The 18,231-nt window shown below is 35.9% G+C and overlaps 1 protein-coding gene across 3 annotated transcripts in view; it reads right to left on the reverse strand.

Moving 5' to 3' along the window:
* Positions 1 to 1,748: 1,748 nt before the first annotated feature.
* The window catches only part of RSRC1 (arginine and serine rich coiled-coil 1), a 444,205-nt gene continuing 427,722 nt past the window's right edge, over positions 1,749 to 18,231 (reverse strand). For all 3 annotated transcript variants that reach the window (XM_068979359.1, XM_068979344.1, XM_068979354.1), the window contains 3 exons: positions 12,412 to 12,518; positions 2,960 to 3,112; positions 1,749 to 2,318 (listed from right to left, as the gene is read on the reverse strand). In XM_068979359.1, the coding sequence (XP_068835460.1) occupies positions 2,226 to 2,318; positions 2,960 to 3,112; positions 12,412 to 12,518 (353 nt within the window). In that variant the 3' untranslated portion in view covers positions 1,749 to 2,225. The remainder of the gene's footprint in view (positions 2,319 to 2,959; positions 3,113 to 12,411; positions 12,519 to 18,231) is intronic.

Here is an 18,231-nt window from a genome sequence, read left to right on the forward strand (position 1 = left end):
TGGCATAAATGGCACACTTTTTCTATCAAGGGCTTTCTTTTGGGTTACTTTACTGAAAAATCAAAGTAGGCAGGTCTGCTATCAGTATCTTCATTTCACCTGCTGGGATGCTAAAGAGAAGTAGGTGAATGACTCAAAGTGCTCTCTTCTCATATCCTTGGGTATTTGCTTCCTCCTAACTAGGGAGAGCCAGAGACAAAAATGTTCTTCTTCCATTTTCGCTGAGAACGCACTTGTTCAGAAATGAAAACTTGTATATACAGTTCTCATCATTTTGTATAAAGTCAACGTTTCAAAAAGTACTTTGAGATCTTATGTAAGTCGAAATTGTTGCCAGTAATCAACTGATATGAAAGGAATTGTTCTGTTTTATAGATTCATTATTAGGATATTAAAGAAGGCCTGCATGGATCGCCTACCTTGAATTTGGTGATATATCTGATAGTGGTCTATGAAGTCTTTTTCATTAAATTTGATTTCACTTATGTGGTAACACTGTAGTCTTCAACAGGAATTCAGGTAAACAAAGTTAATAATACATTAAAATAAATCACATTGGAAATCAGGAAGAAGGGGAATAGTCACTGAGTTCCTGCAGGGACTAAAGTTTAGTCAAATAAAAAAATAACTTGATTCTCTATCTCATGAAAAATTTAGCTTTAAAATATAAATCTATTGCAGTTCAAAGCTCTGTATTCAGACCACTTGCCAAAGAGGAACTCTGATGTTAAGTATAATTAAATTGGATCATAGTATTTTCACTATTTTATATATGAGGAACATCAGGCATTCCGAGAAAAAATGCCTAGTCCACCTTCTCTGTAGAATCATTAGTGGCCCAAATGACAAACCGTATTCTTGCCCAGACCACTAAAATATACTTCCCCAAACGATGATAGTTCTGTTACTATTTAATTTATGTAATAATGAAATATAAAATTATTCAGTAACTGTGGTCCCTCTTTAAAGTCACTAAAAATTTGTATATGTTAAAAATCACACAAACCTGAGCTCATACTGGGCACTTTACTTACAACTAAGGAAAAATATCCACTAGTGTATATTGAGAAAATGGAAACATGTTTGTATAGAAAGCAAGTATTTTGTCATCAGTCTTTTTCCAATCCTTTTGCAATTGATTTTAAGTTACTTAGAGTTTTCATTTTTAACAGGGATTACAATTTTAGCAGTTTCAGAAATATAAAAAGATGGCATCAATCTGAGCCCAAGAACTTTTCATGCTTAGCTTCTGTTCTGAGCTACAGTCTTCACAGATACAAAACTGAGCAGAATAGAAAAGGGAAATATTCATGTCAGCTGTTGAAAACTAGTTTGTAAGACAGGCCTAAAAGCCTTTATCTCTGGCATGTTCAGTATGGAATGCATAGCTGATTTTCATTCAGCCACCAGAGAAAGGCATTCTACAATGACAGATAGCCTTATCAAAATTACAATTAGCTGGATTCTTCTGCAGTACACAGCAGTTGGTTAAGCAAGGCTGAAGTGAGAGCTCTTAGCAGTTTTGTCAGAAATGATTCTCCATCATGAATATCTGGTCAACTGGTTAAGTCTAGTGTGAATGTGTAATTTTCAAAAGAAGGAGCTGAGAACTGCTAACATGTTCCAAAGAAGCACCTATTAAAAGCTGATCTCAATTCAAACAAACCATCAATTTATTTAATTTTCAAGTACGTTTTTCACTAAATGTGTTATTCCTCTAAGATTATAGCATGGCTCATTCTGCTTAGATTGTTTACAGTGCTTGTTATTGTGCTTAAAATTTTGTAGTAAGGTGAAATAAAACTTTTCAAATGGTTTTAAAATACATGGAAGATGAAATCTCACACTTACACAGCATATATTTTGATTCTTTTATATTCATGACCAATCAAAATTGTGTCTTTAAACAGCAACTTGATATTTTTCAAATTGTACTCAGAAACACTACTGTATACCATTTATTTTAATACTAATACTTTTAGGATTAGCTTTATTAACAGTATGACATTTTCATGCATTCTTAAAACTTTATACTAGTTTCAATATTCACAATGTTTGATTAAGTTCAAATCAACAACTAGTAGAGCCTACATGAGAAAAGAATGAAATGAGATTACCCTTTTTATATAATCAACTAAATTATTTTTAAGAGTAAAAAGTTAATACTAGGATTTAAAAACCTAAATTTCCAATGTTACTGTTAATTCAACCACATGAATATTACTTTAGGCCACAGGACTGCCCATTAGCCTTTCTTGTCGGAGAGCGATTAATCTCTTGAACCATTTTTCCTCAGCATCAGCTTTCTCAATAAATAACTGAAATGAAAAAAAAAAGAAGAAAAATATCATTGTTTGCCAAATAACTTGGATTTGAAAATCTTTCAAATCATCTTTATAGAATACATCCTTTAGCACAAGATTTAGATACTACTTAACTCTTGATGACTTCTTAACTGAAGATCATCTATTTGGAATAACCCTTGGAAAGTTTGAGTAAAAGGGCTAATATAAAAATTATTAGCAATTTTACATTTCATCTTGTAAAGTTTATTTCCTAACTTTCTGAGAGACAGAGTGGTATGACCCTAATTCATAGAAGACAGCACAATATGACGTTAATGACATGCCCACAGTCAATAAGCCAACAGGAGCAGAGCCAGAATTAGATCTTTTAGTGCCAGATGAAAAAACGAAACAAAACTCTTCTTTTTGCCTGTTTTTCTTAACCACATAAAGAATCTTCTAGAAATCAGGTAACACAGGATGGCCCAAACCAGATTCAAATACTGGTAACAGCTCTAAGGGCTGGGGGTGAGCTGTCTTATTTTTGGCAAATACGAACATATGAATCCATTTCCTTCAATGGTATTTTTGTCACCAGCTCAAAAGAACAGCAGTCTGAATTAACTTCAGTGAACTAGACTTAAGCTGACATTCTTAAGGCTTAAGGGTCTTACATTTGGATGAGCCAGAGAATTGTCATCTTGGTACTTGATAGCAGTAGGGATGCTGCTTGGGTCTATTTCCTTCTCAGTACTCGGTGGATCAGACACCACTGATGCTGGTCCTGATGTGGCTGCTGCATGCTTCACTTCACTAGCTTCCACTGACTGAAACATAAAGCACTTTAGATTTTGAATAATAATTGCTCAACTGGCCTCCTTTGAGATGATACTAACCTCAACATGGCCCTAGGATACGGAATAACAGATTATTCCTCAAACAAGCAAACAAATACAAAAAAATTGTGAAAATGTTATTCTTACAATCAACATATTTTTCTTAAGAAATTTGTACTTATGAGTCTATACTATTGAAAAAGTATATACATTACACAGATGTAAATTCTATTAATCAAAACAAGTAGGCAACAAATCTCCATTGAGCTGGTCTCTTTAGGTATAAAAAGCAAATCTAAAGATTTTTATTACTATTTCTTAAATAACTGCCTTACTGAAATTTAATTCCATATCACAATTCATATTGCTTTTATTATATCAGCAGAGTTCTGAAACTATCACTCCAAACAACTTTAGAACATTTGTATAACCCTCCTAAAAAAACACATATCCATTAGCAGTGACTGCTCCCCATTTCTCCCCAACACTGACATCCCTAGGCAACCACTCATTTACTTTCTGTCTTTATGGATTTGTCTATTCTGTACATTTTATATAAAAGGAATCATACAATATGTTTTTTTTGTGTGTGTGTGTGTGTGACTGGCTTCTTTCATTTAACATGTATATCAGTATTTCATTCCTGTTTGTGGTTGAATCCTATTCCACTGTACAAAATACCATAGGCCAGGTACTGTGCTTGGTACCAGGGACAAAAGACTAATAAATCATTGTGCCTGCTTGGAAAGAACCAAGAGTATAGTACTACTCAGGTTAATTTTAACATCTCCTTCCCTGAGGGAGGAGGTCAGGGAAGTGCCTAATTCACAGCAGGGCTGCGGGGATAATATGAAATGAATGATGAGATAAACTAGATGAGAAGCTGGAATTAAAAGTTAAAATTAAAAAACTCTAGATGATTGACTAGCCTTATTTTTTTTCTGCACCCATTGTTCTAAACCTATAGCTTTTCAATTTCCATGTTTTGTTGACTTTCCTACTTCTGAACATCCACTTCTCTGAATGAAGTGTAAAACAGATGCCACTGGGGAAAATGAAATATGCATGAATTAGTTATTAGAATGATTTATCTCAGAATTGGAGATTTGTCTATTTAACCAGTACTTACTAAGCACTACTAATTGCTTAGCACTGGGTACACCAGGGAGAATAAGAAGACATGTTCCCTGTCCAAACTGAAGATGACATTTTGCTGAAGGGGTGACAGATCTCTAACAAAAAATACCAATATATATATATATAAACACAAATTGCAACAAGTTACAATAGAGATGTTTAAAGAAATATTCAGTAAATTTGATTTGGAAGTTTTCTTCTTTTATTTTGCAACCAATATATTTTTTCCCCAGACCTCAAACATTACTACATCTCCAAAATACTGGTCATAGAAGACTCATAGCCCTAAGTGATACTACACTGACTTTTTATAAAACTGAAGACATGTAACAGTAAAACCCCATGTTCCACCCAAGGGAAGTGGGGAAGTATCCCAGCCCAGTGAGGTGCAAGACACAATTTTTTAAAATTATGTGTTGCCACACAGGGAAAAGAGTATTACATGTGTGCCAAATCATTTCAGTCATGTCTGACTGTGTGATCCCACGGGCTGTAGACTGCCAGGCTCCCCTGTCCATGGAATTCTCCAGGCAAAAATACTGAAGTGGGCATACTGTTCTGTGTAACTAGGCCAGGCTATGACAGGGCTCAGCTAGGAGACTAGCTGTCCATATTGAACAACCTTAAAAAATTGTGAAGTGTTGTTATTCTAGTTGCCAAAGATGCAGACTGCACATATTCAGGTGGCAGAGATAACATTCTATTACAAAAATCAAGTAATCTGATTTTGTTTTTACCTACACAGTACATCAGTTTTATTCGAAAATAGCTTTTATACATATAAGGTATATAAAGAAAACATAAAGTTCTCAATGGTTAGGATCAGAACATAAAATTTTTTATTTAATAATGGTTAATTTAAAAATAACCACTTAGCAAACACCCTCTTCCAACAACATGAGAAGACTCTACACATGGACATCACCAGATGGTCAACACTGAAATCAGATTGATTATATTCTTTGCAGCCAAAGATGGAGAAGCTCTATACAGTCAGCAAAAACAAGACCAGGAGCTGACTGTGGCTCAGATCATAAGCTCCTTATTGCCAAATTCAGACTTAAATTGAAGAAAGTGGGGAAAAACACTAGACCATTGAGGTATGACCTAAATCAAATCCCAGTGGAAGTGAGAAATAGATTTAAGGGACTAGATCTGATAGATAGAGTGCCTGATGAACTATGGACGGAGGTTTGTGACATTATACAAGGAGACAGGGATCAAGACCATCCCCATGGAAAAGAAATGCAAAAAAGCAAAATGGCTGTCTGGGGAGGCCTTACAAATAGCTGTGAAAAGAAGAGAAGCAAAAAGCAAAGGAGAAAAGGAAATATATAAGCATCTGAATGCAGAGTTCCAAAGAATAGCAAGAAGAGATAAGAAAGCTTTCTTCAGAGATCAATGCAAAGAAATAGAGGAAAACAACAGGATGGGAAAGACTAGAGATCTCTTCAAGAAAATTAGAGATACCAAGGGAACATTTCATGCAAAGATAAGCTCAATAACGGACAGAAATGGTATGGACCTAACAGAAGCAGAAGATATTAGGTGGCAAGAATACACAGAAGAACTGCACAAAAAAGATCTTCGTGACCAAGATAATCATGATGGTATGATCACTCATCTAGAGCCAGACATCCTGGAATGTGAAGTCAAGTGGGCCTTAGGAAGCATTACTACAAACAAAGCTAGTGGAAGTGATGGAATTCCAGTGGAGCTATTTCAAATCCTGAAAGATGATGCTGTGAAAGAGCTCCACTCAATATGCCAGCAAATTTGGAAAACTCAGCAATGGCCACAGGATTGGAAAAGGTCAGTTTTCATTCCAGTCCCAAAGAAAGGCAATGCCAAAGAATGCTCAAACTACCGAACAATTGCACTCATCTCACATGCTAGTAAAGTAATGCTCAAAATTCTCCAAGCCAGGCTTCAGCAATACATGAACCGTGAACTTCCAGATGTTCAAGCTGGTTTTAGAAAAGGCAGAGGAACCACAGATCAAATTGCCAACATCCGCTGGATCATGGAAAAAGCAAGAGAATTCCAGAAAAACATCTATTTCTGCTTTATTGACTATGCCAAAGCCTTTGACTGTGTGGTTCACAATAAACTGTGGAAAATTCTGAAAGAGATGGGAATACCAGACCACCTGACCTGCCTCTTGAGAAATCTATATGCAGTTCAGGAAGCAACAGTTAGAACTGGACATGAAACAACAGACTGGTTCTGAATAGGAAAAGGAGTACATCAAGGCTGTATATTGTCACCCTGCTTATTTAACTTATATGCAGAGTACATCATGAGAAACAGTGGACTGGAAGAAACACAAGCTGGAATCAAGATTGCTGGGAGAAATATCAATAACCTCATATGCAGATGATACCACCCTATGGCAGAAAGTGAAGAGGAACTAAAAAGCCTCTTGATGAAAGTGAAAGAGGAGAGTGAAAAAGTTGGCTTAAAGCTCAACATTCAGAGAACGAAGATATGGCATTTGGTCCCATCACTTCATGGGAAATAGATGGGGAAACAGTAGAAACAGTGTCAGACTTTATTTTTCTGGGCTCCAAAATCACTGCAGATGGTGACTGCAGCCATGAAATTAAAAGACGCTTACTCCTTGGAAGGAAAGTTATGACCAACCTAGACAGCATATTGAAAAGCAGAGACATTCCTTTGCCAACAAAGGTCCGTCTAGTCGAGGCTATTGTTTTCCAGGGGTCATGTATGGATATGAGAGTTGGACTGTGAAGAAAGCTGAGCGCCGAAGGATTGATGCCTTTGAACTGTGGTGTTGAAGAAGACTCTTGAGAGTCCCTTGGATTGCGAGGAGTTCCAACCAGTTCATTCTAAAGGAGATCAGCCCTGGGTGTTCTTTGGAAGGAATGATGCTAAAGCTGAAACTCCAGTACTTTGGGCCCTTTTGATGTGAAGAGTTGACTTATTGGAAGAGACTCTGATGCTGGGAGGGATTGGGGGCAGGAGGAAAAGGGGACGACAGAAGATGAGATGGCTGGATGGCATCACTGACTTGATGGACGTGAGTTTGAGTGAACTCTGGGAGACGGTGATGGACAGGGAGGCCTGGCGTGCTGCGATTCATGGGGTCGCAAAGAGTTGGACACGACTGATTGAACTGAACTGAATTTAAAAATGCGTGAGGAAAATGATTAATTGCTTCTTTAAGTGAGGAAAGCTGTTTTAGAGAAAATGTGACTTTTACAAAACCCTTAATACGGCCAGCCCACGATCAAACATCTGGCTTTAAGTAGCACTGCCACCTGGTGGTTCAGTTTGGAACAATTTGTTTTAATATGTACTTTATAAGTAAAAGAACAAATGACCATGCTGCTTAGTTAGGTACCCTTTTTGAACACTGGTGGATATCAGCCAAATACAATGTTAGGACTGAATAACTTATAATAAGCTTATCTGGGAGAGCAGTCTGAAAACAAGTTGCATCTTGGTTTCTCAAGTTGATGATATATCAGGAACTGTCAGACTGTCTATCTAGTCACATTAGAGAATAGGATGGTAGAGAGTTAAAGCTAGTTAAATCAACGTGTTGCAGGAGACACACCATCTAGCATGTCACTGGTGATAGCCACTTTTCTGGTAATATCTCCCTAGTTGAATTAGTGGAATTTATACAGCTGAAGACTCTACCAATGGAAGGGGTCATTAGGTTATACAAAAGCCTTCTTTAGAGATACAAATTTTATACCAACATGTGTAGAATTGTCCAGGAGAGAAGGATGTTGAAACTTGGGTCATAATTTAATTTTCAAGAAAAGGATAGCCCATAAGATCTCCCCATGACCTGGATGAAATGGTCCTCTAGACAATTTACCTCCCTTTGCTAAGTCATCTCCTGATAAATAATTCATCTTCTTGGACATCCTGAATCTATACCTCATATTGCAGACACAGACATTTTAGCAAATGGAAGGGATATTACTTTCTAAACTAATAAATTGGCCTACTGTTTTATATTACAGTCCAGTGCGAATTTATGCTTTGCTGGCCCATCCCTGCTCTTCTGATGATTTTGATATGTGACAACGAATACAAGTCCAGGGTTGGATAGCTAATATTTTATTAGCCTTACTGTATGTTTACCAAGGTGAATGCCATCTTCTGAGGCTTTTTAGCATATTCCCCTTTTAGGGTCACTTCAAAGCATGCTTTTTTTATAACTTAACAGGGAATATGCATTGAGTTACAATTATGAGAGACATTTAATCAGTAGGAAAAACAATGGGTTCTGGTGTTAGACAAATTTGGTTTAGATGCTGCTTTCAATCATTTATTAGATTTAACCATGCATTATAAAATTTATTGAACCTCAGTTATAAATGTTACTAGGATACTAGTTAAATTATAAAAGTTAAATGTCTAGTATAATGGTAGCCATTATAATGGTAATTATTATTTTAGTTAAGTTATTTAAATATATATGAAAAAGTGGGGCTGGGATACAACATTGTTTTATACCATTTGCTTAGTGCTTTAACATTTCCAAATGGCTGTGTCGAAACAAACTGGCTTCAAGCTGATGTCTATACATGAAACCAGTAAGTTACTGTGTAAAAGTAATTTTAAAACTCTTTGCTTGGTAATACAGTAGATCACCAAGCCTCAAGTAAGGAGAATTTTAGGTATAGAGAACATAAAAAATTACATAAAACAATCTCTGGCAGAACTAAAATGGAAATTTTTGTGTCTAAAATCGCTTTGAAGGAAGTCGCACACACATCCAGCACTTGGTCTTCAGTGAGAGGGGAAGGTGGATTAGCAGCAGGAAGACAAGGTGTGGCAATAGCTTTCATTTCTTGAATATTTATATATGCCAGGCATGTGGTTAACTGTTTTATGTAAATATCTTGTTCATCCTATAAAAACCTCTGCTATAGGTATTATCCCCATTTTAAGAGAAGAGAGTCAAGGTGTAATGAAACTATTACACAGTTGAAGGATATGGTCAGCAAATGGCAGAATCAGAACGTGGCTCCACGTCTGACCCTCCCTCTCATGTTTTTGACCACTGCTTCCTAATTGCTAAATGCAAGATTTATTGTAATCTGGTTTGAATTTAGAGGAAATAAATAAAATTATTGGTAAAATATTTAAACTAAACATATTTCTAAGTGGCTCAACTCGCAGTGCTGGATTAATATTTTGAGGCTGCTTCTGCAGTACTTTGGCCACCTCATGCGAAGACTTGACTCATTGGAAAAGACTCTGATGCTGGGAGGGATTGAGGGCAGGAGGAAAAGGGGATGACAGAGGATGAGATGGCTGGATGGCATCACCGACTCGATGGATGTGGGTTTGAGTGAACTCCAGGAGATGGTGATGGACAGGGAGGCCTGGCACGTTGCAATTCATGGGGTCGCAAAGACTGAGCGACTGAACTGAACTGAACTGAACTGCTTCTCTGTCATTCTTTTCTAGCCAAGAGCTAGCCTGTTCTAATTTTATATCTTTCTATGAATTATTGTTAAGGGGAAATTTTTTTTAAGAGATAGTTGAGACAGAAGGTGGGTTGCCCTCACACAGATTTCTTAAGGTTGCTTACAAAATGAAGAGACCCCCTAGGGGTTCCATCCTTGTCCTCTTAATGCTTAACTGTGGCATCTGAATTGGAAGTATAAGAAAAGCCATACTGAAACTGAGTAAATTCCAACTCAGCACTAAAAACTAAAGCAAATAAAAGCTAATTATTAAAATAATTAATAATGGTGGTCCCTTTGATGAGAGAGGTAGGTGAAATTCCTTTATATTGCTTTCATAGGAAGCCCATTTAACTACACAAAGGGTTTGTTATAAATTTGGGAAGAACAGCTTTTCCCTTGGATTTAATCAGTTATCTTAAGATTAATAATCAAAGGAAATAATATTTTAAAACTTTTCTTGGGAATATAACAAGGTAGAAAAATTACAAATCCTGAAATTAAAATATATAGATATTATTACATTTATACATTTCAGAAGTCTTTTAAGAAATTTTAAAGAATTTCTGTGTTTATCAGTAAGCTCTCTGATTTGTGAGCAAGGAGACTGAGGGAAATATCAGAAGAACATAAATGAAGTAAGGTTTATACTTCAGACAGATTGAATACCTACAGTAGAACTTTTCAAGTTTTGTATACACTATACATACTTAGTGTGTAGAACATACTTAGATATCAAATAATTTAGATGCTAGTCTATAATTTAGAAATAAACAGTTAATGGATTAATAAACATGTCAGATATTTGATAATCATTATATTTAATCCTCAATTACTCTAAAAAGTAGATATTACTAGTTTAATGTTATGAATTTGGAAACAGAGGCTTAGAAAGAGGTTGAGGTTTGCTCTAGATCATAAATTATGGTAGGAAGTGCAAAAGTTAAGTTCAAAGTCAGATCTTGAGTCCGAAGTTCATGCTCTTTCCACTATATTAAACAGGGTTTGGATCAATTTCCTCAATCACTGTCAATTTTACTAGTTACTGGAAGAACTGCTATTATCTTGGAAAAGAGGAACAGAACTGCAAATAAATTTATTATATTAATAATTAATACCATATGGGAAAAAGTTATTTAGAAGAAAACTTAGTATATTAACCATAGAGTAATAAATAGTTCCACAGAAAGAAAATGCTAGTTTATCTTAAGTGTGTCCAGTGAGAACTGGGAAGTCAAGGTGAACTCTAGAAAACAAATACTACTGAAGTCAACTTCAAAATAAATTACAATTCTACTAGGACAAGTGAATGACCCCATAACATGTACAAGTAAGATATTAAATAAAATGGGCAGCTATATTTATGAATGTGCATTTCACAGCTCCTTTTTCTTCAGAGATTGTGGTGGCAAACTACAAAATGTTCAAACAAAATCAGCAAAATAACAGGGCAGGGGCATGGACTAACCAAGGTTGTCTAGTGCATCCTGGCATCTTGCACATGCTCAATTCATGTCTCCAGAATGAATCATTTTAAAATATATATGGTAACTGAAAAGCCACCCATCTCACTAACAATAAAAGAAATGCTAACAGAACAACAGAAGGTCAATTTTTACCTATTAGGTCAGAAAACATGAAAAAGTCTGACTTAAAAAAAAGTTAGGTGTTAACCAGGGTGTGAGAGGCACACTTCTCCCTGTACTTTGGGGTGGAATTTGAACTGATACAGTATTTTAGGAGAATGACTTTGGGAATAGGTACGAAAATAAACAATATTAACCTTTAACAAATAACTCCATCTTGAAAAATTTATCCTCTGGTGATAATGGATATTCACAAACATATATATATAATACCTCCAAACTTACAACTGTTTAAATATCTACTTATCTGAGGAAACAAAATGAATGAACTATGATATTGGGTTGGCCAAAAAGTTCATTTGGGTTTTCCCGTACCATCTTACAAAAGAATCTGAATGAACTTTTTGGCCAATCCAATACATTCACCAGTAGAATGCCATACACACAATCATTAATATATCTACAGATGCAGAATATTTTCGAATAAAAGTTACTATACCACATCTTCAATACATGTTTGATATTAAAGAATACATGTATTTCACAGTAGACAGCCTTTTCTTCCTAAAGGAATACAAATTCCAAAAAATAACCCTGATAATGATTGAAATAATAAATCAAATATTCAACAGAAATAAAATGCCAACGAAAGCTCCTTTTATTAGAGCTGAGTAAGTGATACCCATATATAGACAAAGAGTGTAGACAGATATACGTTACTATGTGGGCAATAATTTTATTGTTAAAGTTCTTTTCTAACTTTTCTCTAGCAATGTCAATTCAAAAAGCAGATGTATGCATTTGAAAAGAAAATGGTGTTATGTTCACAAAATGCACATTACTGCTATAGAACTGTCATGTTGACATTTTACTTTGTCTTCTTGGTGAATTTTAAAATAAAAATACCATTAGAAACATTTTTACAGGTTTTTTTTTTTAACAGTTTAAACAAACTGATTCTCACTGATTCATTTTTTCTCTCAATAACACGCTGACACTCTTTTGCCCTACTTCATCTAACTAGAAGAACTTATATTTAAGTAAAATCCATTAATAAAGCATCTCTTTAGTTGGAATGTAAAGGCTTATTCATAAGGCCTGGATGAAAACTTACCTTTTTGATTTCTTTACTTGATCTGAATGTTTGCTGAACAAAAGAATCACTTTCAATGGCTTCAATTTCTTTGACTCTTTTTACTTGTTCTACCAGGGTGGTTTGGTCTAAAAGAGAGCATATAATGTCCATGTATTTTGATGTGTAAGCTTGTTAACAGCACTATACCTAAACAATGTTCCTTCTATGAAGTAATATTATGACTTACAAAATTTAACTGGATTAAAAAAAAAAGATGTAAAAAAACAAAAAACAAACAAACAAACAAAAAAGATGTTATGGTTAAGTTGTAACAGAAACATTTTACCCCTAGAGATCCACAAATAGAACATTCCTTCTCCAAGGGATCTTCCTGACACAGGGATTGAACCCGGGTCTCATGCATTGCAGGCAGATTCCTTACTGACTGAGCTACCAGGGAAGCCTCTGGTATAATGATATATAATTATATTTACATTAATTATATATTAATTTTCTTCTTATTATTTAATCGATCAGTGGGTTTCCCTTCCATGGGGTCGTAAAGTCAGACATGACTGAGTGACTGAACAACAACAACATGGCATTATGCTGCTGCTGCTGCTAAGTCGCTTCAGTCGTGTCCAGCTCTGTGCGATCCCAGAGACGGCAGTCCACCAGGCCCCTTCGTCCCTGGGATTCTCCAGGCAAGAATATTGGAGATGGCTGCCATTTCCTTCTCCAGTGGCATAATGTGTGGGATTTAATTTTAAGTACTTCAGGTCCACTCCCCCCCAAAATTGAAGTAGGCATTGATATTTTGGTGGTTTAGTTGCTACGTCATGTCCAACTCTTGTGACCCCATGAACTGTAGCCTGCCAGGCTCCTCCAGCATGCCAGGCTTCCCTGTCCTTCACTATTTCCTGGAGTTTGCTGAAACTCATGTTCACTGAGTTGGTGATGCCATCCAACCATCTCATCCTCTGAACCCCACTTCTCCTCTTACCCTCAATCTTTCCCAACATCAGGGTCTTTTCCAATGAGTCAGTTCTTGCCATGTTACCCCTAAGAATTTTAGTAGGCATCTCAGATAAGGGCTTAAGGAAAAAAACTAGCAACATAACTACAATACTATCTTTAAGTCCAACATTATTAGGAACAGTTCCTTAATATTGTCCTGTATAGTCCATGTTTAATTTTTACTGATTGCCCAAGAAAAGTGTTTTGTTTTTTTACGGTTGGTTCGTCTGAAACAGGATCTAAACAAAGTCCACATATTACACTTAGTCAACAAGTATCTTAAATTCCTTTTAATCACAAACAGTCCACCAACCCTTCCTTTCACTGTCATTTATTTATTGGAGAAAATGGATCATTTAGCCTCTAAAATTTTCTATATTCTGGATTTTGCTGATTTTATTATCATGGTGTCATTTAAGATGTTCTTCTGGACTTCATATTTTCTGTACACCAGCAGTTAGGTCTAGTCAGGCTTAAGTATCAGGTTCAGTTTCTTCTGGTCAAGCATACATCACAGGTAGAGCTGTGTAATTCCAAATACATCAGATTAGGGTGTGCTTCTTCCACTTTTAACGGTGTTAAGGTTGATCAGTGTGTTCAAGATGATGTCAGTCCTACCCTATTATTAAGTTCTCCACTAAACTTTCACTTAATGGTTTTAGCAGACATTAACGATTGTTGCTTAAATCCATTATTTTATTAGGCACTGCAAAATGGTGATTTTTTTTCTAATTCTATTATTTGTACCATATTTACTAACTCTGATCTAAAGAACTTCCCTCATTGACTATTTTATGACTGAAATATAGTCTGTACAGGAAAAAGCAGAGTGTTTAATTCTTTCCCTTTATTGATCAATTCTGGTCCAAAGGTGACCATTATGAGCTCATGAATAATTATATATTTAATGCATTTCAGTCCGTGGGCATCATCTTCACATTTTGATTCTACCTTTGCCAAGTGGGAGCCTCTTGGATATGACGAGTGGGAGAGTGGGAGCACTCTTCTGATATGACCTCTTTTGTTAAGACTGGCAAGAGGTCCCATATAATCATGGTGGTATAATCACTCAATTAGAGCCAGAAATCCTGGAGTGTGAAGTCAAGTGGGCCTTGGGAAGCATCACTATGAACAAAGCTACTGGAGGTGATGGAATTCCAGTTGAGCTATTTCAAATCCTGAAAGATGATGCTGTGAAAGAGTTGCACTCAACATGCTAGCAAATTTGGAAAACTCCGCAGTGGCCACAGGACTGAAAAGGTCAGTTTTCATTCCAATTCCAAAGAAAGGCAATGCAAAAGAATGTTCAAACTACTGCACAATTGTACTCATCTCACATGCTAGTAAAGTAATGCTCAAAATTCTCCAAGCCAGGCTTCAACAATACGTGAATCATGAACTTTCAGATGTTTAGGCTGGTTTTAGAAAAGGCAGAGGAACCAGAGATCAAATTGCCAATATCTGCTGGATCATGGAAAAAGCAAGAGAGTTCCAGAAAAACATCTATTTCTGCTCTATTTCTACTTTCTATGTCAAAGCCTTTGACTGTGTGGATCACAATAAACTGTGGAAAATTCTGAAAGAGAAGGGAATACCAGACCACCTGACCTGCCTCTTGAGAAATCTGTATGCAGTTCAGGAAGCAGCAGTTAGAACTGGACACGGAACAACAGATTGGCTCCAAACAGGGAAAGGAGTACGTCAAGGCTGTATATTGCCACCCTGCTTATTTAACTTCTATGCAGAGTACATCATGAGAAATGCGAGGCTAGAGGAAGCACAAGCTGGAATCAACATTCCCAGGAGAAATATCAATAACCTCAGATGTGCAGATGACACCATCCTTACGGCAGAAAATGAAGAACTAAAGATTCTCTTGAAGAAAGTGAAAGAGGAGAGTGAAAAAGTTGGCTTTAAGTTCAACATTCAGAAAACTAAGATCATGGCATCTGGTCCCATCACTTCATGGCAAATAGATGGGGAAACAGTGGAAACAGTGACAGACTTTATTTTTGGGGGCTCCAAAATCACTGCAGATGGTGATTGAAGCCATGAAGTTGAAAGACTCTTACTCCTTGGAAGGAAAGTTATGACCAACCTAGACAGCATATTAAAAAGCAGAGACATTACTTTACCAACAAAGGTCCATCTAGTCAAGGCTATGGTTTTTCCAGTGGTCATGTATGGATGTGAGAGTTGGATATAAAGAAAGCTGAGCACCGAAGAATTGATGCTTTTGAACTGTGGTGTTGGAGAAGACTCCTGAGAGTCCCTCAGACTGCAAGGAGATCAAACCAGTCCATCTTAAAGGAAATTAATCCTGAATATTTATTGGAAGGACTGATGCTAAAGCTGAAACTCCAATACTCTGGCCACCTGATGTGAAGAACTGATTCATTTGAAAAGACCCTGATGCTGGGAAAGATTGAAGGTGGAAGGAGAAGGACATGACAGAGAATGAGATGGTTGGATGGCATCACCGACTCAATGAACATGAGTTTGAGTAAACTCTGAGAGTTGGTGATGGACAGGGAGGCTTGGCATGATGCAGTCCATGGGGTTGTAAAGAGTCGGACATGACTGAGTGACTGAACTGAAGAGGTCCCAGGTTCATCCTGTACAGTTCCTGTCTTAGACTTGCAATCAGCCATTTCCCCAAAAAGCTTGGATTCCTTTTAGTGGGAAATGACATTCATTTAAAGACAATAACCTGAGCAGTAGAGGTTCCCGTTGTTTTTGGATTGTCATTGCTTCTCATATTTTTCAGTGGGTGGGATAGGAAATATGTATTTTTAGAAGAGAAAAAACAAATATAAGTTTGTGCTGATATTACCAACTGAATTCAAGACTGTAATACTTCTGTTGCGTCTTTTATATTTGTATATTATTCCTCTTATTCTAAGAATATTACTTAGGCTTTAAAGATATGATCAAAAGCACTTACTTGTTCTTTCTGAGTTGCCTTTGTATTAGTTTCAAAATAATAAGATAAACACTACTATTAAGATGAGTTATGCAATTTAAAATTCATGGTTCTTTTCGCTTTCAGGATTTGTTCCACTGATGAGCTGTCAAAACACTATAAAGTCACTTGGAGAAATAATTTTCCATGTGATTATGCTACCAACTTGATATATAACAGGTTCATTTGTTTCAGATTTTAAAAAAGTTTTAAAATCTTTTGCTCTGTTGTTTTCATAATTAATATTCGTTTTTGATTGCATAAAACATTCTTCTAAAGTCAAAATTAAAACATCATTCAGAAAAGTCTAGGTTTCCTTTCTTACCCCACTCCCCTAGTTCTTCCCCTAATCCACAGGCAATCGTTTTTTATTAGGTTTTGATCTTTATCCTTCCATTGCTTATTTTTGAAAATATGAGCATACATATTCTCTTCTTTCTTACACAAAATTAGAATGCTATACATTTCTATGTATATTACTTCTCTAACTTAGCACTATGTCTTTTAGTATAGAGACTTGCTCATTCTATGTTACAGATATACAGTAACCTATTATACGGTTGCATAATAGTTTTTTTCCTACCAATACCTAATGATGGTCATTTGAGTTGTTCCCAGTTGTTTGCCTTTATAATTAGTGCTTTAATAAACAGCCACAGTCATGTGTCATTTCATGTTTTTGTATTTTTTTCACATGCCAGAGGGGCAGGAAAAAATGCAACTTTATGGATCACACTCTTATGGTTAGTCTAAGCTGAAATGAATACACAGTTGAATTAGGAGCTACTGAACACTCAGCCAAGGTATCTAAAAATGCTGGGATTTTAGCCTTTATGAATAACTGAATTTACTTAAAAAACAACTGTAACAACTGGTTTAACAAGGTAGAGCTACTTGCATCAAAGCAACTTCTACATACTAAGCTGCAAAGGTTAAATGATACATGAAGAGAATAAAAGTAAATCTGGTTTAATATGCTAAAAAAATAAAAAAGAACATTTTATGAAAAATCTTTGGTTCAATTTTTGGCCAATCACAAATTATAAGTATATAGTCTTATGCAAGTTCCAGTTTATTTAAGAGAAAGACAGTGCTTCTGAAGATGTGTCCCTGACAGCTCTAACCAGTCTTTTCTCATGCGAGAAATCCTGCATGGAATGTGTGGAAATAACAGCTTCAGAGACAACACTTCCATCTTTGGAAGAATATATTTTTCAATATAAAAGCAAACACTGTCAGAGTGTCATGGAAGACCAAATAGTTCCACATGCTTTAGAATAAAAGCTCCTGTGGACTTTAATTATGCAATGTACAAATTGAGCATGCAAAATGAGAAGATTCTTTGCCCAGCTAACTTATTAATATTAACACATCCTGTACCAGAGAATAGTGTTTTACTATTTACGTGTATAATAGCATTAATATAGCACAGAAAAATCATAAAAGATACCATTCCAGGTGATTCAACTTTAATTTTTAATATGAAAACACATTTGTTTGCATGGGTCTTAATTACTCTCACAATTATTTCATAATCATTAGTTCCCAACCAAAAATACTATCTCTGACTTCAGGATGATGTCTCTTAAGTATCAACTGTTTGACCCTTCGGATTTTTTTCTCTAACATATTCTCTCATTTGGATTTACAAAGCACATCATTAGTATTAGATGTCAGAGGTGAGCTCACAAACAGTACTTGATGTAAAGCTTCCAGTGTTTGTAGCTTTAAATATGGGCATACAACCAGCTCCTAACACAAATAAAAGTGTTATCATAGAAGCTAGCCAAAGAGCCAGTATGTTTAACAAAACAGCACTGGAGAAATTATAAAGGATGGAAAGAAGATTAGAAGAAAAACAGAACATTATCTTTGTGTTT

The sequence above is a fragment of the Capricornis sumatraensis genome, chromosome 1 (genome assembly GCF_032405125.1).
Source record: "Capricornis sumatraensis isolate serow.1 chromosome 1, serow.2, whole genome shotgun sequence".
Taxonomy (NCBI): Eukaryota; Metazoa; Chordata; class Mammalia; order Artiodactyla; family Bovidae; genus Capricornis; species Capricornis sumatraensis.